Raw genomic sequence first — 22136 nt, 5'->3', positions numbered from 1 at the left:
GGCCATTTGCATATTTTGTTTTGAAATGCAGGAAGTGCAACATAACGTGCTGTTTTGCTGGGTGTTGCCGACGGTGAGAAAGCATAATATCCTATGTTATTTAAAAATGATCTAGCTGAATGCAGCAATATGTTGTTATTTGTGTAATTGCTGAGTTTGGGAGCTTGTTATCCCTGAGTAGGAAACGGATTTCTGACATGCTACTTTTATGAGTTCTGGTTTTATTGTTTTTATTTTATTTATTAAAAACAACACTTGTCTTTTTGTAAGCTGGAAACTATTTGCATCTGTAGTAGCCAAGCTTCATTTTACATTTATTCCATGGATAAGTAACATAAACCTGTCAACGATGGTCACATGCAAGTGAAATATTCACCTTCAGCCATTCTAGCGCTGATTTGGCAGAACAATTCTTCAGAGAATTATTTGGCTCTTTGGCGTGCAAGTTGTTCTAAAGTTGACTTGTCAGTGGGATTGACAATAGCAGCCTTAGGCCGCAGACTGTTGGACATCCTTTTTAATACGCATGAATAATTTGCACTAAAAAACACCTCATTTCTTACTCCCTCACATGCTCCTCTCTTGCTGTCAGGGATGAGTAACGCAATCGCTGCTGTCTTTGTGACCAGATGTTCAACTCTGTATAACCCACGGCTGGATGATCCAGGCAGATCACAGCCTCCTCGACTCTCTCTCTCCATTGGCACTGTCACATCCTCGTTCAGGTAAAGTCCTACACTTTTAAATCAAATCACTTCTGTATAAAGTTCCAAATGGAACGTTCATCCCATTGTTACAGGATATCCAGTTTGTGATATAAATCATATTATGGCAGACTCGACCCTTTTATAGGCTTTCACACCTATGGTGCACCCACAAAGGTGTTTTTAATTATTCTAACCCTATTCTTGACTGGTTGGCCTATCCAGTGCAACTGTATTAATAAATCACTCATTTAAAGTCTGAGAGCTTGCAAGTGCACTTTTATTTGCAATGTGTTTTTCTACTTGTTATAGCAGGAAAAGTACAGGTGTAACTAATAACAATGGCTTTGTTTCATTGTGGTGAACCAGTAATCCATTATTGTGTGCCAGCATACACAATACTATGGCTCTGACTGTATATCCCTTAGTTTGTAAAATGTAGGTGGTTTCACTGGTGTTGCATGTTTACCAAAAAGTAATAGACCAGTAACTGTATTAACAAAACATGCCCGATATATCAGTACGCCTTTTACTGCAGAGGTCATACAAATCAAATGAAATCTTTATTGACGTATTATATATGTGAACACCCCCAAAACCCCTCCCCTCCCCCCTTTCCCCCAACTGGTTTTGATGTAGCTCCCCAGAGTAGTGACCCAGCAACATACAGACCAATTCCCTGTCCTCTCGTATCCTGGTGTGAGCACAGAGGCCACCGGCCCGGCCGGGGCAGGTGAAGACCTGAACTCCATTACATAACGACGGAGGAAGTCATCCGTCAGTGTGGAGTGGAGTGGAGTGGAGTGGAGTGGGGTGGGGTGGTGGGGTGGCACTCAACTGTGTCCCTTTTTTTTTTTCTCGGTGGGAGCTGCAGCTTCCAGTGTGCGAGGGTGACAGCGCAGTGAGCCTGGAGTGTTTGTGTAAGCCTAAATCAGTTTGAGAGGAGTGGAAACAATCCAACGGGCTCAAAGGTGTGTATGTGTGTGTGTGTGTGTGTGTGTGTGTGTGTGTGTGTGGGTCCCTCCCTAATGATTTATTGTGACAAATGATCAGCCATGAACAAACAACAAGCAAGCCACCCGTCTGTCCACATAAACAAACAAACAAACAAACAGAGGAGACAGACAAACAGGCCGTCACACAGAGCCAAGTTTACGATGATTAATCACAGTTTAGCAGAGATCAATGCAGGCTTATTTAGTTGTGATCAACAATCAAGGGTGTATTGTTGTGTGTATCTGCTCATATCGGTGCTGGCACGCACATCTGCATGTCCACCTGTGTCTGTGTGGACACATGTTTGTGGTATGCCTTTTCTGTGCGTGTTGCCAGTCTGTTGCCCGTTATACATGTGTGTGTGTGTTTCTGAGTGAAGGTGTGTGTGTGTGTGTGTGTGTGTGTGTGTGTGCGGGAGGTAACCCAAACCAGAGCGGCACAACACAGCAGCCTGTTCAAAGGCGCGTTTGTATTATTTCAGCTTGTCCAGCTGCTCAGGACAGACAAACAAGACTTAGAGCTCTGAGCTGCAAAACACAGACCTCCCACCCCATCGCAGAAACCCCTGCGGCCCGGGCCCGGCACCGCGGCTCAGAAATGGACAAACAAACGCCTACAAATAGACAAACTGCTGGGCGTGAGTGGAAGTTTTGTCCTGAAACGATGAGGGATGAATGCAAATTCAAAATCATTATCAAAAGAAGTGCGTTTCCCTGTTTTTGTTCTTCCACTAACTGCCAAAGATTGTCCACCTGGGACGTTTCTGCAGAATCTCTTCCAAATCCTGCACAATCGGCCTCCCTAACTAATATTTGTTATAGTTGAATGAATAGGGGGGGGTTTCCAAATTGACAATGTTCATTTATTTCAAATAGATATGGTATACTTGTGTCAACATTTGTACACTGAGTGCCAGTAGCCACCTCCCTGCCACATTTTCTCCCCATGAACAGTATGGAAAGTGCCTATACATTTCCACACCACACTGTAATGAGTAATGCTAGCTTCTGTCCAAATATTGAGGCTCCATTCCACATATGCTTATAAAACTCACACACTACACTGAGCAATGATCCTAAAAACAAAATATTGCTTTATATGCACAGCGATACTGAGAAAGCTGATGAAAATGAATGCCTGTGTTTCCAGCGCAGACTTCTTGCCGGCAATATTTCTTCTCGGTGTGTGCTCAGCGTGCACTCTGTTGCCCTGCGAACAGCTCTCTCCTCTGGAGATCTCCCCAAATGGATCTGATGGTGGTGATTAAGATCAGAGTAAGCTAACACTCTCGCTCCCTCACACCTCCGCCGCCCCTCTATATTCCCTCCTTTTCACCTCAACTTGTGCCATTCGTCCTCTCCTCCATCCTTGTCACTCGTCCATTCCTCATCTATCCTGCTCTCCTCCTCCTCCTCCTCCTCCTCCTCTCTCCCTGTGCTCCTGCTCCCTTTCCCTCTCTGAATCAGGGTCCCTGTGTGCCTGTATGTAACATCAGTAAAGCTGTCAGGCAGCCAGGCCAAGGTAAACAGCCCAGCGCTGAGTTCAGGGGTGATGGGGGCCGAGATGTTTTTCCTCTGGAACCCAGGGACCCCTGGAGGCTTCTGGCTGGGGCCAGGGAGGGGCCGAGGGGGGAAGACGATCCCCTCAGTTGCCCCCCACAAGAACACACACCGGCCGATTTCTCTTCTTCTTCTTTTTTTTTTTTTTTTTGCTGTCTCCATCTTCTCCCTTTTGTCACCGACCTCCTCATCACACTCGCTCTCTTTCCGCATCTGTGTACACAAAGCTCTTCAACGGCATTTCTTGACACATGTACAATCATTCATTAGTGCTCTCACACACTCCCACACACACACTTCTTGCCTAAATCCTTCCTGTGGTGGCATTAAAGAAATATACACATGCATATAAATATGTCACACAATGTATAATATGCAGTATGTGGCAGATGATAAAAGCATAAATATCATTTTATTTTCAAATGCATACCTCGCATCGTGATATATGACATTTTAAAATGTGATTTTGGCCCGATGTGCTTCTGGAGGAATTCAGCAAATTAATTATGTCACTGGGAGAGGACGGGATGGAAAAAGAGGAGAAAGAGAAGGAGGAGGGATGTCTAGAGGGGAGAACAAGAAGATTAGAAGGGAGAGAAAGCCATATAGAGAAGACAGGGGGAGTTAAAGGGTGAATAAAGAAAGGAAAGGTAGAAGGAGATAGGGGAGAAGTGATATCCCTCACCCAGGCGTGACCCCTCTCAGCCCCAGTGAGCTGCTCCCTCTGAGGGAGGCAGACGGCCCGGAGAGGGAGAGCAAGACGGGGTACATCCAGAGGTTGCAAATCAGAGGCAGCACTAAAAACACAGCAACTGGGAGCAAGAGAGACAGAAAGAGGGGAGAGAAAACAGACAGAGAATGCTGGGAGTTGATGGAGAGTGGGAGAAGAGACTAGAAATTAGGTTTAAAAAAAAAAAAAAAAAAAGACGGTGCAGAAGGATTTAATGGAGAAAACAAGGAGGTCAGAGAAGAGACAGAGGAGGCAGAGGGAAAGATTGTTGAATGGAGACGGGGTGTCGGTCAAGCCAAGAAAAGCATGTGGAATTGAATTAGGGGAGGAAGAGCCACCGAGCAAACCAACAGGAGAGGAAAGCAGGGGTGCAAGGAGGAAGAGGAGGACCATTACCCTTCGTACATCAGCCGTTACATCCCTTGACGGCCATCAGAGAGGGAAAACAAAGAGGAAACATCAGAGTGGATGGAAGTATTAGGATAATTGGAGAGGACTAAGAAAGTGAGAGCATGATTCAGAGGAAAGAGAGGTTAAGACCAGGTTTTATTTGCAAGTACTGTTTGTTTTAACCTTATTGGACGAGCAGGTGGCTGGAGTCGGGAGCGGGTGATTCCCCCCCTCAGGTGAACACTGTTGGCTCTCTCAGCACTTCCGCCATAGTTTGCACTGCTCGCGCTGTTCGCAGCTGTGTGCCACCGGCTCGCTGTTGCCATGTTGAGAGCCTTTGAGAGGCAATCAAAATGCTCCCAACTTCAGCTCTTGCTCCTTTTTTTTTTTTTTTTTTTTTTAAATGTATGAATGATTAACTTTTTTAAAAAACCATTTGGCCCATGTCTGGTTATAATCCTGATTGGTAATTTCTTTTAGTCAGACAGATGGGAAGAAACAACTCCTCGGCTGCACATGTTAAATGGGAGCATTACTCTGAAGGACACTTTGCCTGGAACTTCCTGATAACATGAAGAAAAAGACGAGGGAGTTCGAGAGAGCCTCCATCAAAGAGCGCAGTAATTGTATCAATATCCAGCTGACACTAATATATTTACAAAGTGCTTGAAAGCTTGGAAAGACTGGTTGACATGCAGACATGAATTTCTGATATTTTCCTGAGCACCAACAACATGACATGTCTTCATTTGCATTTGATGCTCCGCAAAGCCTCGCTAAACCTCTCGTATCCAATTTTTATTTTGCTACGCGTCTCTACCTGCAACTTGAGTTCTGTTCCTCCTCGTCTTCCGCTTCTCATCTCCTCCTCTTCCCGTTCCTGTTTCCCAGCAGCCATTAGTCATCCTGTTGCTGCTCCTCATCAATCCCCCACTGCCACAATGGTCTGTGACAGCAGCACCGACAGGCCCGTGACAGGCCTGCCACCCGGACGGCCTGTCCCAGCCAGCCAGCCCACAATGTGGGAGAGGACAAACAGACGTGAACATGCACAACATGACCCCCTCCCCCAAACCTTGTTGGCGCCTGGCTGTGTAGCCCAACCAAAGAACAGCCACTGCCTGCTTACCTGCCTGCGAGCCTGGATCACATCCTCACCACCATACTATACAAACACTACTGCGTGGCTCTAGCTATGGCGTTGTCGGTCTCTCCGTCGGTATATCACCTCAACAGCAAGTGGATGGATTGCTATGAAGTTCTGCGCCGATATTCATGGTCCCCAGAAGATGAAGCTTACTGACTTTAGAAATCCCCTGACTTTTCCTCCAGTGCCACCATGAGGATGATATACTTGGAGTTTTGAATTTAAGTTCTCCATGAAGTTTGATGAAGACATTTACGTCATCCTCGGGATCAACGGTAGTAACTTTGATCTTGCTATAACACCACCATCTGGGCAAATGTTCAATTTGTCCGTCTTTTTGTTTTATTATCAAAAGCTTGCAAAAATAATGACCCTTCAGACTCGGCCATACTTTGTGTTTATTGATAAACGGCAAATTGTAACATGCTTAACTACAGTATGATGCCAAAAAGAGCAAAATAAAATCCTAAACCGTCTGCATGCATGATTTTTGTGAGCATGTTTGCATGCTAACATTGGCATTTAGCTCAAACAAACTGCTATGTAGGCTACTGCCATCACGTTATTGTGTCATTTCGTGGTCCCATGGTTCCTTTTTGGATGTTGCTTTATAATATTACATTGTTTACAAGCCATGGGTGGCAAGTGCTTATTATGGCCTTTTTCTCTTGTGATGTTGAGTTACATCAATATGTCCAGTAGCTTTGTTTCACAGTTCATACCAAGAGGTTTTCTACTGTTGGTTAACCTTTAGTTTTTAACAATTTTGCCAAACCACAAACCAACCATGAAGTTGTCTTTCTAAACTTTGCTTTAACCTTTAATCTGAGTTTTTTTTCTTTTTCTTCTTCTACTGAAGTTCAATTTTTGCATTTGAAAACAGTGGCATTGCAAAGTAGTGGTGTTTTGTACAAAAGAGTTTTTGTTGGCAGAATAAAGTGTTCCTGTTCTTTGTGTCCACTATAACGTGTAATCATTTTTGGTCCTTTATAATTTAGTGGAAACTCTTCAGCGATCAAACATTATTGGTGTTGGTAGTTTAAAATTATTTATAGCCGATTTATTTTCCATTTTGTTGCTGCACGGTAGAGTGATCAAACGCACACGCAATGCATAAACAAGAGAGCGCGGATTTGCTTTTTACAGCTGCAAATGGCCACCGAACAGGAAACGTTGTGTGCTCATCGTCTGCACACTGCTCGGAGTGAAAGTGGAGACGTGTAGCGAGCTGTCGATCCTGTTACTCGCTGTGCGAACACACCATTGGAGAGAGTGAGGAGCGGCAACACCATTCAAAGCGACCGTCAAATGGGATCAAAATGTGTGAAATCTGCGACAAATACAATATTCACACTACAAGGATGTCTTGGTGGCACTCCCGGAAATATAGCATATTTGTACAACCATGCTTTTCTCCCTCTCTCACACACACACACACACACACTTTACCCCCACTCTTGATCTGCTCAGATCTGCAACATCTAACTGCCACTTAACCTCACTTTCTCTACTTACCCATCTGCTCACCCCTTCAGCTTCCAATCCATCACCCAGCCGCGCCTCTAGCCCTTTGAAATGAGTCTACTAGTTGTGAACAACATTAACTCCCCCCCCCCCCGCATCCAAATACACACACACACGCATACATGTGATCAGATGCCCCTTTACCTCTACTTGGAGTGCAATCTCAGGCTATTTCAGCCCTGCATCAGCCTCTCGCCGTGGAGCCAGGTTTTGCTCTGCTCTGCTTTCCTTTCTCTATGCGTGACGTTTCTCTTCCATAAGGAGCCTCATGAGTGGTCTCATCATCTTTGGCCTTTTCATTCACCTCGCCTTTGAACCGGGGCGTTCTGTGCAATCACATACAGACACACGCACACACAGATGTACTCACAGATGTAAAAAAAAAAAAAAATAGAAATACACTCCATTTGTGATACATCAGTGCTAATTGGATTTCAGCCTAAGAACACACACAGTCTTATAATGAACGGTGCAGCTGTCATGCATTATTATGTATGAACAGACTTGGAATAATAGCATGAAAAAGAGAAAATAAATGTATATAAAAGCTCCCCATGCTTCGGAGACCCGGTTTGATATCAGGAATTGCTACATGTGAGACTGAGTCAACACATGTGTGCAGCTCTTTGTAGTGGGAATATGTACAGGCTGCCATTCATAAGACTTTTATGATGTTTTGTCTACCTGCACGTCCGCATGGTTGCACTCAACCACATAAAAGCTGAGCAAGTTGAACTTGAACCGATATTAAGAAAGTTTATGAATTTAAACCTCCTGACACACACTGACTTTATCATGTGCGCTCACTGTGAGCATGTTGACGCTCAGAATTGTTGGCATTGGGACCTCCCTGAGAACACGAAGGATGCTCTTATTGTCTTTCCTCGCAGATGGAAAGAATAAATGTCCCGAGAAATAAGTCTCCCCTGCACAAACATCACAAATATAGACAACATGTCGTTTTCTGGATCTCTCTTTATCCATCTCGGCCTGTTTTTTCTGACTCTTCCTGTACACTCTGCCTCTCCAGTGAAGTGGCAGCTCGCAGGCTGCGATGCTGCTGACTCTTTAACTGCTGTTGTGGCTCCTCAGGGCTCTTATGTGCTGAAGAATCATATGGGCCTATATTGTGTGCAATTGTACAGGCACTTTGGCCAATAACTCGCATAGAAAAGGGCGGCCATCTTTGAGGGCTGAAGCTCTTCGAATTGCAGCACTAACCAAGTTTGAAAATAATAATATATAAAAAATGTAAAAAAAATAAAAAATACCGGTGACGATTACAGGACGACATGAAATTAATTTAAACAACTCATGCAACAAAAAATGACTTCATTTTAAAGCATATACTGAGTTAGGATCACATGCACTCATTCCATGTGGAAAATCTTTTTTTCTACTGGCACCGAAATTATACTCCTCCTCCTCACCAACCTTTCAAAAGATGTTCACAAAGAAACAAAGTTGCAGTGTGATCGGCACTTTCACTTGACAGAAGGACCCGGGCCTACGTACTTCCCTTTGTGTGTAAATGTGCTTTCCTCCGGGTATTCGTGTGTGTGCACAGTGCGCATGCCCGTGGTCCGCTGTGTTGCAGTCCTGTCCAGTCTGCGACTCAGATCAACGTTGGTGGCGGTGTGTGAGCTGCCCAGAGGAGGAGAAAGTGAGGTGTGTGTGGGGTGGGGGGAGTTACAGAGGAGAGATGGTAAAGATAGAAATGGACGGCACGGACACAACGTCTAATGACAGTTCCAGCTGAGAAAACAAAAATACCCGAGGAACACTAAAACCTGAGGGGTGAAAAATGTGCAGGTCTGGCGAGAGGTCGGATTCCCCACCGTATCTAATTCAATTTTACAAACTGTAAGAAAACACACTGCTGCTCTGCAGGCACCGGGGACACGCGCCGCAACTATGTCAATTTTTGTGATGAAACCATTTTTTTCCTTTTTAGATTAATCAAAACATCAGGTGAGGTAATGCCACTTTTTCCTAATGCAGATTCGCTTCTTTTGGCAATAAGGAATATTTTAAATATATTGTCAAACATTTTTAAATAAGTAAGATTAAGAAAGCTTGGTCGCCGAATATCTCAATTCAATATCATTTTGTTTTTAATGACTATAAATAGCAGCATAAGATTCAATAAATATGTCTGGAACATACTTGATCAAGTCGATAAAACTCTAAGCTAAATATCATCAGAAAGTCCTTGATACAATTTTAGGCTATATATGACATTTTTTATTTTTAACAAAAAGCAAAACATTGCATTGGATTTTTTTTTATTTAAAAGGCAGCTCATCCAGAATGAGGGTACACTTTGTTCCATCCACTTGGTGCTTTTAATGGTGGATTAGTGGGACACAGTGTCTTGCACTGAATGCAGCCCTGTCTCAAAGGGCCACAACAGGCTGCAGAGAGCTGTGCAGTCTTGCTGGTGGTCTGCTCGGGCCTGGTAAAGACATTAGTGAAGCATTCTGGGAGAACGGGGAGTCCCATAGACAGCGCTCACTTCTCTAAATAAACATTAGTCTTAAAAGGTTTGGCCCCACGACCTCAGCGTGATCGCATTTCACTCTGGATGGTAAGCTTACATTTTATCGCGAGGTTTCCCCCCCCCTCTACTTTTTCGAAAACGCACACTTTCACGCTGAAAAGGATTACATAAACAAAGTTTCATTTTCACCTCGAGGCTGCAGTGTCCTTGGCATTTTCTTATATCACACCCCGCGCTGACTTTTGTTTAACTTTGCTGGGTCGCCTCCACGTTTGAAGTGAAATCATTACACTCTTAAAAAACATTAGGCAGAAACCAATACACACACACACACACACACACACACACACATACATATATATATATATATATATATATATATATATATATATATATTAGTTAAGAAATCAAACAAATTGAAATGGGCTTTGTTTCCTATGTGATATGAAAACAACTGGTTACTTTTGTGTGCAACGTTTGTTTTTGTTTGGCAAAATGTGTCCACGGTTTTAATGAGCCTTAGACTAACTAGGTTCAAAGGTCCTAATTAGAAGAAATATACACGTTAAGCAATTGTTTATTTTAAAGATTGTTTTTTTATTCTCTAATTTTAAAATGAGCTGTCAGAGAAAACTAAAAGCAATAACTTGCCGTCAACTCTGAGACTCAATTACGAATTTAATTTAATCCATAAAGGCATGTTAATACTTTTTGTTTTTTTTGCTCTATGGGTAGAAAATTAAACAATCTCTATGCAGGGTGCAAACTACAAGAACACGACGTGGGGAAAACGTTTAAATCCTAAATCAATAATCATAGGGTGTAATAAACGGGTCGGACCGCCGCCATTACTCGCAGTGGATCCGCGCCGTGGATCTAATGATGTTGGCATCAAAGGTCAAATGGAAGAAGCCGTAAAAGCTACCCGCATGACGCCTCTGATTGTGCGCGAGAGCGACCGGCAGCAGCTGCGCCTCGCTGTCAAAGCGGTGCAGAGAAAAGTGCTGCGCACTCGCCTCTCCTTTCCTGCGTCCCGGTAAAGCCAAACCGAGGAGAGGGGTTGATGGAGACGACTCGTGTTTCCTTATTTGAGGTCCGAGGAGCACCAGGGGCCGTTGAGAGTCCCGCAAAAGGTCCCCCATTGAGGGGAAAAAAAAAGAAGTTTAATTTAATTAGCCTAAATAATAGCCTTAAGTGAATGTGTAGAGTTTTTGGATTACATGGCTCCAATAGTCCATGTTGATTTTACACCAGTGTTTGAATTAAGGGGAGCCCCCCCACACACACACACACAGGAGACCAGCTGAGCTCCCAGAATGCAATAGTTCAAGTGCTGGGGTCACAAAAACTGATGATTAGCTGTTCATTTGAGCAAAATGTCTACTCCTGCGGTTGATATAAGAGATGGAGATCATCGTAATCAAAAAATGTAATAAATTAAGAGAAGCTAAAGCTGGAAGTGATGCCGTTTCTGCAGGTGATGAACCTGAAAGAGAGCTGAGATGCATATTGTCTCATTAAGTGGAGACCTTTTAAATTGTTCACCACTGCTCGGGGGTCACATTGTTCTGCTTCATTAATGTTTCTGAATCTTATTGGTCTGTTTTTAATATGCGCGTGACTCCACTTCTGTCTGTAAACTGTAACTATCTCCTGGCATGGTGTGCATATGGTGTCGGTTATTGGATCAACACGTGCATCGTGTATTTCTATCTGTGCCCTGTGTAACTTTTTGTTGCCAGATCAGGTGACTGATCTGACTCCTCTTAATCATCTTGTGCACCTTGTGTGGACACTCGGGAGTAGAGGATGATGTGTATGTTTTCACTGTCATGTAAAGCAGATGCAGTTGTACAGATACGGCAGTTAACCGGCAGAGTTCTTTCTATTCTCATTCCACTTATGTCAGAAGGTGTACCAAGAGTACGATTTTAATTTGAACACTTTCTGTATCTGTTTCATTTGAATGGCTCTAAAGACAAATATCTGATTAAAGACTTAAAACAACAAATAGGAACAGAAGGCCCCAGACTTTACAGTAAACACACATCTTCACTCTTCTAAAACAGGCCTGAATGACTGCTATCACCTGCTATCATGTTCTGGTGACCTTTGCAGGCTAATATCTGCAGTCATTAATACCCCTGCCCTGACACTGTGTGTGTGTCTGTGTGTGTCTGTGTGTGTCTGTGTGTGTCCGTGTGTGTCCGTGCACGCCCTCTTGCAGCAGGTGTTCGTTTGGTGTGTCAGAGTCGGTGGGGCGAAGATCTTCCAAAGTTAATATTGTGTTTCCAGAGATGATGGGGAGTTCACTGTCCCCGCTTTATTTACACATTCTAAATTAATTAAGCGAAAGGATTCCTCTGTCTGTTGCAAAAACACGGAGGCTGGAGGGAGACTGGGAGCAGCGAAGGGGAGGCTGTGATTTATAGCGGCGGTGCAGCTAGAGCCGCGGCTCGCCTCTCCTCCAGGCCGAGGGAGCCGCGGACCGGGCCAACATTCCTCTGCGGGGGCGTGGAGGCTCGTCTGCCACAGACACAGACACACACACACACACACACACACACACACACACACGGAGGAAAAAGAGAAAGATGGGGGGGGTAGGTATAGGGGTTAAGATACAGTCCTATTTGTTTCGTAGAAAAGTGAGAGACGTAGCTTATGAGTTGCTGGTTTATTAGAGGAGAGCGTCAGAGGGGTTGTCCCCAACCGGTCTCCAAAGTCGGGTACCACAGACTTTCTGGACAATATGGAGCGGGATGAAGGCCATGTCTTAAAAAAGTCAAATCTGGATGGTTTGTTTTCATTATTAGCAGTCCTATACTCCCTGAAATATAACCCAGCTACAGCAGTTTCCAATTGAACAGATCTGCGGCCTGGTGGGTCTCTCTTCTGGGGAACTGTAACGTTCAGGAGACTGCAAGGTTCAGATGAAAATAGTCGACTTTCCAAATCTAACACCTGCTTTTGTTCCTAAGTGATCAACAGAAAATAGAACTACAATAATTATACAGGTGTTTTTGTTAAGCACCTGCTCCGTGTGTCTTGATCGTCCTATCTGGCAACATCATGTTTCTGCATAATAAATCAGCCCGTTAAAAGGCAGAATTAATTATTAAGGTATACGGTTCAGGGGGACTAAAACGCCAAAGGATCCTAAATATGTGTGTGTGTGTGTGTGTGTGTCCATATAGCACTATGTTAATGATGTGCTATAATAGGCCACTGTGTAAGGTATAGGCCTACACTTTGTAGCTTCATTAATGGAGGGCATATATTATATTATAGCCTAGTTGTATACATTTTGTGAAGAATGTCTTTAAACTGTTTCAATTGACGAGCCTGAACTTGAGGCCCCATATGTCTATTACACACACACACACACACACACACACACACACACACACACACACATGCACACACAATGCACACAATGCACACACAGTGGTGTCAGCACAGCCTCTGTCCTCGCGCCCTTCAAGACGCAGCAGTGCACTGTGCATCGATCAGGGACGCCACGTTATTGGCAAAGCAGGAGAAGATTTAAGCAAAACGATTTCATTTAATCCCCTGCTGTCACGCGCGTTTAGCACGGAACTCTGATGATAATTTGATGATGATGATAATAATAATACGGTCTATAATCACTTCATCTCATATGATGTAGGACTTTCCTTGCGAATCTCAAAAGGAGAAGAAGAGATAAATCTAACGTTGACATCTTCTATAATATATTATATACATACGGGTTCATATCTGCTTCTACGCCCAAACGGAGCACATGGGAGCGCTTAGACGGGAATTTCCTTAAAATGTATAAATGTGTTGTTGGTGACTGTCGAGTCATTTGGCTGTCACTTCACATATCACTCAGCCCTGGTTTGATTTGAGAGGAAGTCACGATAAATGACGGATGTCGTGATGCCTAAATAAAGGCATGCTGGGACTGTGGGTGGTCCTGAAGTGACAAACCCGCATCCTTCTGAAATATACGAACGCGTCAATATATATGAGCGGTGATGGGATCCCATTAGGACGAACACGAAAAAATAAAGGGCTGCTGGGAAGAAGATCCGCCCCGGATGTCTAACGTGTTCCGATGTCTGTGGTGGTTTTGAGGAAGAGCGAGTTCCAGGTCTATTCTGGTCGCGAGCCTGTAATCTTTACAAGCGGAGATGGACGGTGATGGTGCGCGTTCGACCTGAAAATCCGTAGAAATGGGTTCAGTCTGCAATCGTCCGTTTTCAAAGGCCGGTGTCTTTGGCTGAACCTCCTCATGGCAGATCCAGTGCGCGCCTGCGTTATTGCTTTCTGTACCCGTGAGTTTTATTAGCTTAGTTTTCGTTCCTGCCGTTATTTAAACGTTTTTTAACCACCTCTGCAAACGCCTCATGTGGATTTTTAATGGACTGATGCGGTGCGTAATGACTCCCTGCCAGAGCGAGCGTGCACAGAAAAACTTCAATAGCCTGCTAAATGTTTTTTCCACCTCATTTACTCCGTAAATTATGCATGCAGGATATCAATTAACACCACGGATACACGGCGGGAGAAGCTCTAATCAAAATTATTTCCCCAAAATCCTCACGCGATATTTGTCAAATGTCCAATTTGCACCAACTGGGAGAGAGAAAGGGAATAAAGGCTGCGTCGGGATAAAGAAAGTAGTCATGTGTTGGTTTTCGTTTCAAAGACTTTCAGTGAGCTGTGCTGAAGGAAAACAGAGGAGTCAGCCCTCCCACCCTTCATCCTTAATAATCATCTGTCAAAACACCCGCAAACTAATTTAACCATTTTGCACACAGATCTGGTAAATAAAGGAGGCTTTACACCCCCTTCTGTCTGGAAACATGTGCTCCAACAACTCTGAAAAAGACCAATGGGCCTGTTTTTCTGTGGCCGGACGAGTCCCACTGCTTCTTTTATACGTATCCCGAGACAACACACGATGACATGAAAGCGGAGCAAACCGAGGGCCTTTAGAGAAGATTGCTTTTCAGGGTCTAAATGTGTGTGGTTGGTCTCACAGGGGACCGCTCGCTGCGCGCACATTCACTCCCCTGGGCCAGGGCTCCGCACTGACAACATCAACAAACGGCCAAAAAGCCGCATTATGGTGGATTAGGGAGCCCGATGAAAAATGCTGCTACAAATTAGCAACGAAAGCCCGAAAGACCGTGGGTATATCCTTGTTCACTTTCAATTACAGACCGCCGAGGCCTGCTAACGCCCCCATTCAGTCGGGGCCTTTGTAACTTGCTAGAAAATGGTCCTTTACAAGCGAGCGAGAGCCACACAAGAGGAATACTTGCTCACTGTTGCGTGATATTCATGACTGTTATATACATCGAGTCGTGTTTGAAATATTTCCACTGAATCTGGTGCGTTTTTCACACCTGAAAAGAGTCCTGATTAACTGCACAAGAGACTCATCTTGTGTTTTTTGTGTGTGATCAGCTTATTCTAATCGGTCAGTGTCCACACATCAATGCTTTATATTTATGAGCTGCATGACTAGAACAAGAAAAGACTAAATTAAATGTTAAGATTTGACCAGAATGTGCAAATATAACAAGTTGAATATTTTACTGAAGGGAAACTCGTAAAAAAATATTTTAAATGAAAAGAAATAAAACGTTGACTTTCATTTCTTTTAATTTGACAAAAATAAGAATTTAATTTAATTAAACCCACGTGCTGCAGTTTAGTCTATTTTAAACCCTTCTTATTTGTTTAACTCTGAGGAATCAACTTTCCATGGAATAAAAAAATAAATTAACGATTTGTTGTTTTTTCAAATTCACAAACATTTATTATTCTTGTCATTACAACAAAAAAAATGACCTATGAACATTTAGGTGTCTCTCTCTCTGTCTCCTTCTCTCTATTGGCAACACATGACATACTGTATGTTTCACAGAGTAAAAATGTGAAATAGATAAGAACGGACAACACTTAAAAAGTTGAGAGAGGTAATGCGCTCTTTTATACCAAAACCACATAGCCTACGTGTCCACTGACGACATGAAATGACATTGTCACAAATTCACCATGTAGAGGAGATTCATTGGAGGAGGGAGTGATAGTGGGAAATGCTTATTCTTGTGTCAGAAGCCCCCCTTTGTCTCCGTGTGCTTTCTAAGTAAAACCTGAGTTTGCCGTCTCTGTCAGCCTATGTCAACAACAACAGTGCCATTTTCTCACAACGCACGAAATAAAAACAATGCAGGTCATAATAAAATGCTCAACTATTTAAAAAGAAATCATCCCCGTAGCCATAGGTGACACCTTTTAACTTATGTTAAAAATAACAGGATCTTTTTTTTTTGTCTTCCACTGACAAATGGAGGCCACGCGCCAGATTGCAGGTCAGCACTGTTTAAAAAGACCCTTCTTGCATTTGTCTCTCAATACTATACACGTATTTACACACCATAAATAAAGCTCTCTCCTCTTACAATGATAGGAAATGGGGAGAGCCAGGACACTCTCTTTTTTTCACCAAGAATGTACAGCCTACCTTCACACAGGAAGAAGCCACAATTGGCTTTATAATAAAAGATTTTCACTCTTTTTTTTTTTTTTTTTTTAGAAAGGACAAGTGTTCATATTTGGGGTTTTGCTGGAAAAAGTCTGACCCTGTGACCCGGCCTGTAATATGCTGTCCTGCGATAGGCTCAAATGATTGGAAGCGGAGGCCAGCGCTGGGGTTAATATGGCCAGGATCTGAGCCTGGCTGCCCGGCTGCACGCCGTAGGAAGAGGCGGTGGAGTTGGCCGCACCGATGATATTGTCAATGGAGAAAGAGGGCCGACTCGGGGTGCTGGAGTCCGTCTTGAGAGGCGGCAGAGACGGGCTTAGTTGGGGATAAAAAGGCTTTCTTAAATCGGCCCCTAACAGGGAGGGAAGGTGATGCGGCGCGGAGAATATGGAGGCTGACGAGGGCAAGGTGCAGGGGGCGTTGGGGAACGGGAATGAGCCACCTGTGTGGTGCGGGTGATACGGGTTGTGGGCTGCATGGAAGTTCTGCAGCTGAAGTCCATAGTTGTATCCGTACGGGCCGTATCCAAACCCAGGCAGAAAGCCACCAGTCTCCCGGAGGATTTCATTAGTTTGGTGCCTCTTGAAACGCTTCCTCCTCCGCAAGAAGCTCCCGTTGTCGAACATGTCTGCGGAATCCGGGTCGAGAGTCCAGTAGTTGCCCTTCCCGGGGTTGCCGGGCTCTCGGGGGATTTTCACGAAGCAGTCGTTTAAGGAAAGATTGTGGCGGATTGAGTTCTGCCACGCGGGGAATTTCTCCCGATAGTAAGGGAATCTGCTGCTGATGAACTCGCAGATCTCGCTGAGAGTGAGGCGCTTCTTGGGGCTTTGCAGGATGGACATGGTGATCAGGGCGATGTAAGAGTAAGGGGGCTTCACGAGAGCGCCTTTTCGGGATTTCTCCCCGGTCCCGACCTCCGCGCTGGAACCCATCTGGTCTGACGGGCAGTCGGAGCTGCTGAGCCCGGGAGAAGAAACCCTCTCTGCCGCGTTTTGGGAGTAATTATCGTCCGAGTCATTGTCCAAGTTGAACTCGTGGTGAATGTACTTTCCGTCCTTTCCAACGGATATGTCGCCCCCAACCACGTCGATGTCCACATCTTCGGACAATGCAGAGCTGTCGGACATATCCGCCCCTAAAGTCATCCTCGGAGACGCCGCTTCTCTTCCCCCCTCTCTCCCAGATTTCCTCCTCCTCTAGTCCGGCGAGGCTACTCTCCCTCTCCCCCCTTACAACCACACAGGGCTTTTGCTGCAGCTTTATCTCCAACTACTGAATGCACACATGGCTAGAATCTATTGAAAAGATAAATTACTCTTTGACCTGTGGATCTGGCGACTCCTGGTCGTCCGAGGCTGGTCAAGCAGGGCCGTGCGAGCTTCTCATCGAGCAGACAACTTCTGGCGTTAAAAAAAACAGTCGCAGATCATCGATCTTGCGCCGATTTAGACTTCTTCACTTCCGGAGATGTGATTGTTTCCGTCTGTGATCAGTTTGTGCTGTAGCTCGTTGAGAAAGCTACTTCTGGATCTCCAAGTATCGTTCCAAAATATCTTTTCCGCACGGGGGTTGGGTAGTTATCCAGCCAGACTATCACACTATCTCCTCTAGCTTTCAAAAGGTATTTATAGGACCATGCTGGTCACGTGGTCTTTGAGTCACTGTTACCAGGAACTGGACGAAATTGCCGTGCAAAACGTAATATTTGGTCTGCTCTTGAATCATTCAAACATATTTCGATAAAAAAACAACTTAACAAAGAAATATCAAAAACATGTTGCCTCTTCAGGCAACTTGTATATGGGCAATATCAGTTGTTCCTGTGAATATAATCTTATTTCGAGAATTTAAATAGTAATACATTTACTTATTGGAGATATCCCTTATTATTTTCTTCATCAATATATTGACAATTTATTACGAACATAAAAAAATTCGGGTATGAATAAAAATGCTTTAAAAACAAAATTGTTTCAACGATAACCCAAAAACGATGTTTTTCATTGAATCATTGAAACGCGATTTATTTCTGAACATAAGGTTATTAACGATTAATAATATCAATAATACATTATTTTATTTATTAAAATATACATTTGTTATGATTATTATTATTAAAGCTTCGCTCCTTTTCAAACCCAATGTAGGCTATTTGTTGGATTCAGAAATATTGTACTTAAAATGTGTGCCCTTAATCTGTAATATAAAGTTAAATATAATAATAAATACCCGGATGTCATTAAATAGGCCTATTATCACTATTTTAATTTGGTTTTTAATTAACATGTTTAGTTTTTGTTCAGACGTAAGACATTTCGACCTGTTACATCAGTTTTTGGTTAAAATGTTAAATGAGCTCTTTATTCTGTCTCCCTAATAAATTGGCTGATTTTTGGCCGTATTGAAATCCCCCCTCAAAGGTTTTGGCCAGTCGCCTAATTCCCTGATCACTTCCCACGGGTTTTGTTTTTTCCTTGTCAAAAAGTCACAACACTATACCCATCTGCATTTTCTGCATAATTCACAAGGGCACACCGGGGCATGGTGAGCTGCAACCTGCTCCGATTCGTCTTCGTCAGGATGAAGGCCAGCAGGGATGACGACGTGTAATGTGTCTGTAATGTGTACGGGCTGACATGCAGAAACACAAATGTAATGCATTTACATCATCAGCACCACATTAATCGAATTGTCATACTTGGGGTAGAGTTTCATCTAATCTCAACTGCAGTCTGATTTGTTTGTTTGCTTGTGTTATTACTCTTTATTGAAGGAGAAGACTGTTCCACTGAGGAGGTTAAGCATGCAGCTTCTCCTCTGGTCTGACCTGCCTGTCACAACAAGTCCTTTCAAATCTGAAATAGACGCACTGAGACCAGCCTGGCAGCTGCCCGACACACATGACGCATTACTTTCTCCACGCCTCAGAAGCAGTTATATGTTGTAGAATAGATTTTTAATCATTTAAAAAAAATCACAATTAGAATTGTATTTCAATCCAAAAGCCAAAACAGTTTGCAGCCAATACATTTTATTTGTTTATGCTTATTTTTGTATCTATTTGTCTTCCATTCTTAGTGCCTATACTTGTTGATTTATTCTGTGTTGGAATATATTTGAAGATATTACCAATATTGTATTTGACAATAAATAGACTCAAATATATACATGTATTTTGTGTAGATACAAAATTATAGGGCTGTTTTAATTTACAGCTCTTTTTGTTGTTAATTGTAAAAACATATTAAGCTTCCACAGCTTGCCTGCACATATGTCATTTTGTTTGGCATTTGGTGAAAGATGCATTATTTTGACGTTGATTGAATTAGTTAAATTGAACAACCTGCAGAACGTGCGCTGTGTAGAATGTTACAGGTCCTTCAAGTTTCCAAAGGTTCAATGAGGTTTCTGTGAATTGTCCGAATGGAGTTTCTCATCGTCGCAGTTTGTGATGCTGAGGCGCCCTCTGCTGCTGAAACTCTGACAGTTATGGCTATTGAGATGACATTAAACACCAGTGTTGCGTGGATCATAATACAAATGAAAAATAGATATATTGTTGAGAGATTTTGAGATGGGGGCAAATTAGTTATTTCATTTTATAGTTTTTTATTTTACCAGGATATATATGAAGCATAACAAGTTTCACATAAAAGAACAAACAACAGCCTTCAAACAAAACAGCAAAAAGAGGTTCAAACAGGCAACATTTGTTAATAACAGGCAGTAGCCTCATTTCAGTATTCAAATATTGTCTTTTTAAAAGAACATCAGAGCATAAAGTGTTAATTGTGTGTATTCCTGTGTATTCCGATGTTTAAGGCCATTTGCATTTGGTTCTCAGACAGATAGTGAAAGCTAAGGTTGAATGAAACAAACTCTCCAAAATAGGGTATAGAATTGATGAAAGCTTCAAGTTAATGGATAACCGTTGAAGTCATTAAAATTGACCTAAACAATTATCAAATAGACCAACAATCGATTAATTCGCTGTCAATCAACTAATTGATTAATTAATTGTTGGGTACTTTCATTTATAACGAGACATCATATTTCATAGATTGTATTAAAGTAAAATAAATATTTCCTCTGAGGTGTAGAAACCTCAAGACAACAAGTGGTAACTGAAGCACGATGCTGAAAAACTCTCATGAGGTGTGAAGCCATGAAGGAGCACCTGATGCTTTGACTTGCAGCAAGAAACACAGTTCTAGATTTAGCTTTTTTAGACGTCACATCACGCAGAGACATTTCAAACACAGTGAGCTTTGTTGCATTACATCTTTAGCTGTTAGACATTGTAAATGTAATGTCCCAGTGGTGACGCCAGCCCCTCACAATTATTTCAGTCCAGGTTGTGTTCATGAACAGGTGACTTTATTATTGTCATCTAGTTATAAGAAGATTCAATTCAGCATGAGAAACAAAAATGTGACGTAGAGACGACGTTTAATCAGCTTTCTAATAATGTCTCAATTTCTTTACAAACTGTCTCTATACGCATCCTCGTTGAATAGTCAAAACCATTTTAGCAGTTTAATTAGAGTACATCTTTTCTGCACAAGACAATATTTAGCAAGATGTAGAACACCCAAAATGTATGACCAATACTTCCTCCAGTAAAAACTTTTATGGATGGATTGATGGAGAGATGGAGATATTTACTTACTCACTCACTTTATTAATCCCAGAAGCAACTGTGCAGTACTTATCAATACATAACGTATAAATAAAAGAATTAGGAATATACAAAATTCTTATCTGTTCTCTCAAGCAGTGGTTTCATTGTTGACTGTTGACCAGAATTACTGTAGTTATATATCCTTGTAAATGAGTGAAAACAATCCCACATCTTGCTTTTGCTTCCATCTAGTGGTGGGAAGTCTGAACCTGTACATTCACACAGAGTGAACTAACAGTTGTAGAATAACTCATGAGGTTTAGCTGGTTAGAAGGCCCTTCTTTTTTTAATTTGGCCATGCTGACAAACTGCTTTAAAATAGCTGTAAAAGTCCAAGTTCATGAAATATGTTGATGCATAGTTTTCTAGGTTCTACCTGTTTCATATATGTTTGATCTGATTGACCCACCAGCTGCTACATCTGCCCCTTTGGTGCATCAATAGTTTGAGTGCAGTATAGATTCAGTGTCTGAGTGTCTCAACATCAGACCAGGATATAACACACAGACAAATGAATACAGCCATATTATTCATAAGCATTCAAACCTGAGCAGAAACAGACTCAGAGCTTTTGATTATTGCATTATAATAATACTTTTTTTGCATCTGTATCTTTCAGTGTTTTTATGAGTTGTGTTTTTTTGAACAACTTTAACATTTAATCGGGAACCTCAGAATGTGACCACTGGTTGCACCGTCACTGAACAGCCATGATGAAAACTGTCCCAGTTGTGCTACGAAGATCTGTAAACTATTTTATTTCTGTCACCAACACCAAATATGCCTCTTTTTTTTTCTTCATTTTAATATGACTTCAGGTTACTTCACTTCACAGATTTTGATAAATTGGTTACTATTTTGTTTATCGATTAACCAATTCATATATATATTGACTGATACTTTAATATTGTACTTTATCAACAGTTAAGGCAAATTCAATTTAAATTATATGTGCATCCAGACCCTTGAATTTTACAATATTTTGGGGAACATAAAACCCTTTCACAAGTATAAATATAGCATTTTTTAAATTAAAATATCCTGAAAAGGGGAAAGAGACGAGTTAAATTCATTACAGTCTGAGTAAGAGCTTTATATGGTGGAATTAAAAGTAAAGAAATTCATTCTGGAAAACAACCTACGAGCTAAATTGTTTTTATAAAATTGTGAAGTTGTAACAAACTTCAGTCATAACTGTAAAGGTGAATACACATTTATATAACATTAGTTAGTCATTGTTGTTGGTACAATATTTTCTCTCTCTCTGTTTGGACAATATGTAAACAGATGGGAACATTCGTACTTCATTAGTACACCGTTTGACTAATTCAGTCAATAAGTTTGATCAATAGTGTTGACTT

At 42.3% G+C, this 22136-nt stretch overlaps 1 protein-coding gene across 1 annotated transcript; it reads right to left on the bottom strand.

The window, feature by feature from the left end:
- Nucleotides 1-15416: 15416 nt before the first annotated feature.
- foxd2 (forkhead box D2) lies at nucleotides 15417-17676 on the bottom strand. The gene has a single exon (XM_031864123.1). The coding sequence runs from the start codon at nucleotides 17237-17239 to the stop codon at nucleotides 16142-16144; it is 1098 nt and encodes a 365-aa protein (XP_031719983.1). The 5' UTR covers nucleotides 17240-17676; the 3' UTR covers nucleotides 15417-16141.
- Between the last annotated feature and the right edge of the window lie 4460 nt (nucleotides 17677-22136).

The sequence above is a fragment of the Anarrhichthys ocellatus genome, unplaced genomic scaffold (assembly GCF_004355925.1).
Source record: "Anarrhichthys ocellatus isolate YVR2014 unplaced genomic scaffold, GSC_Weel_1.0 scaffold30, whole genome shotgun sequence".
In the NCBI taxonomy this organism is placed as follows: Eukaryota; Metazoa; Chordata; class Actinopteri; order Perciformes; family Anarhichadidae; genus Anarrhichthys; species Anarrhichthys ocellatus.
The sequence above is the reverse complement of the archived record's forward strand: the minus strand, read 5'-3'. Positions and strand labels throughout refer to the sequence as shown.

Bases quoted from the DNA above. Each gene is read 5' to 3' on its own strand.
- foxd2 (XM_031864123.1), bottom strand. From the start codon at position 17,239: ATGACTTTAGGGGCGGATATGTCCGACAGCTCTGCATTGTCCGAAGAT.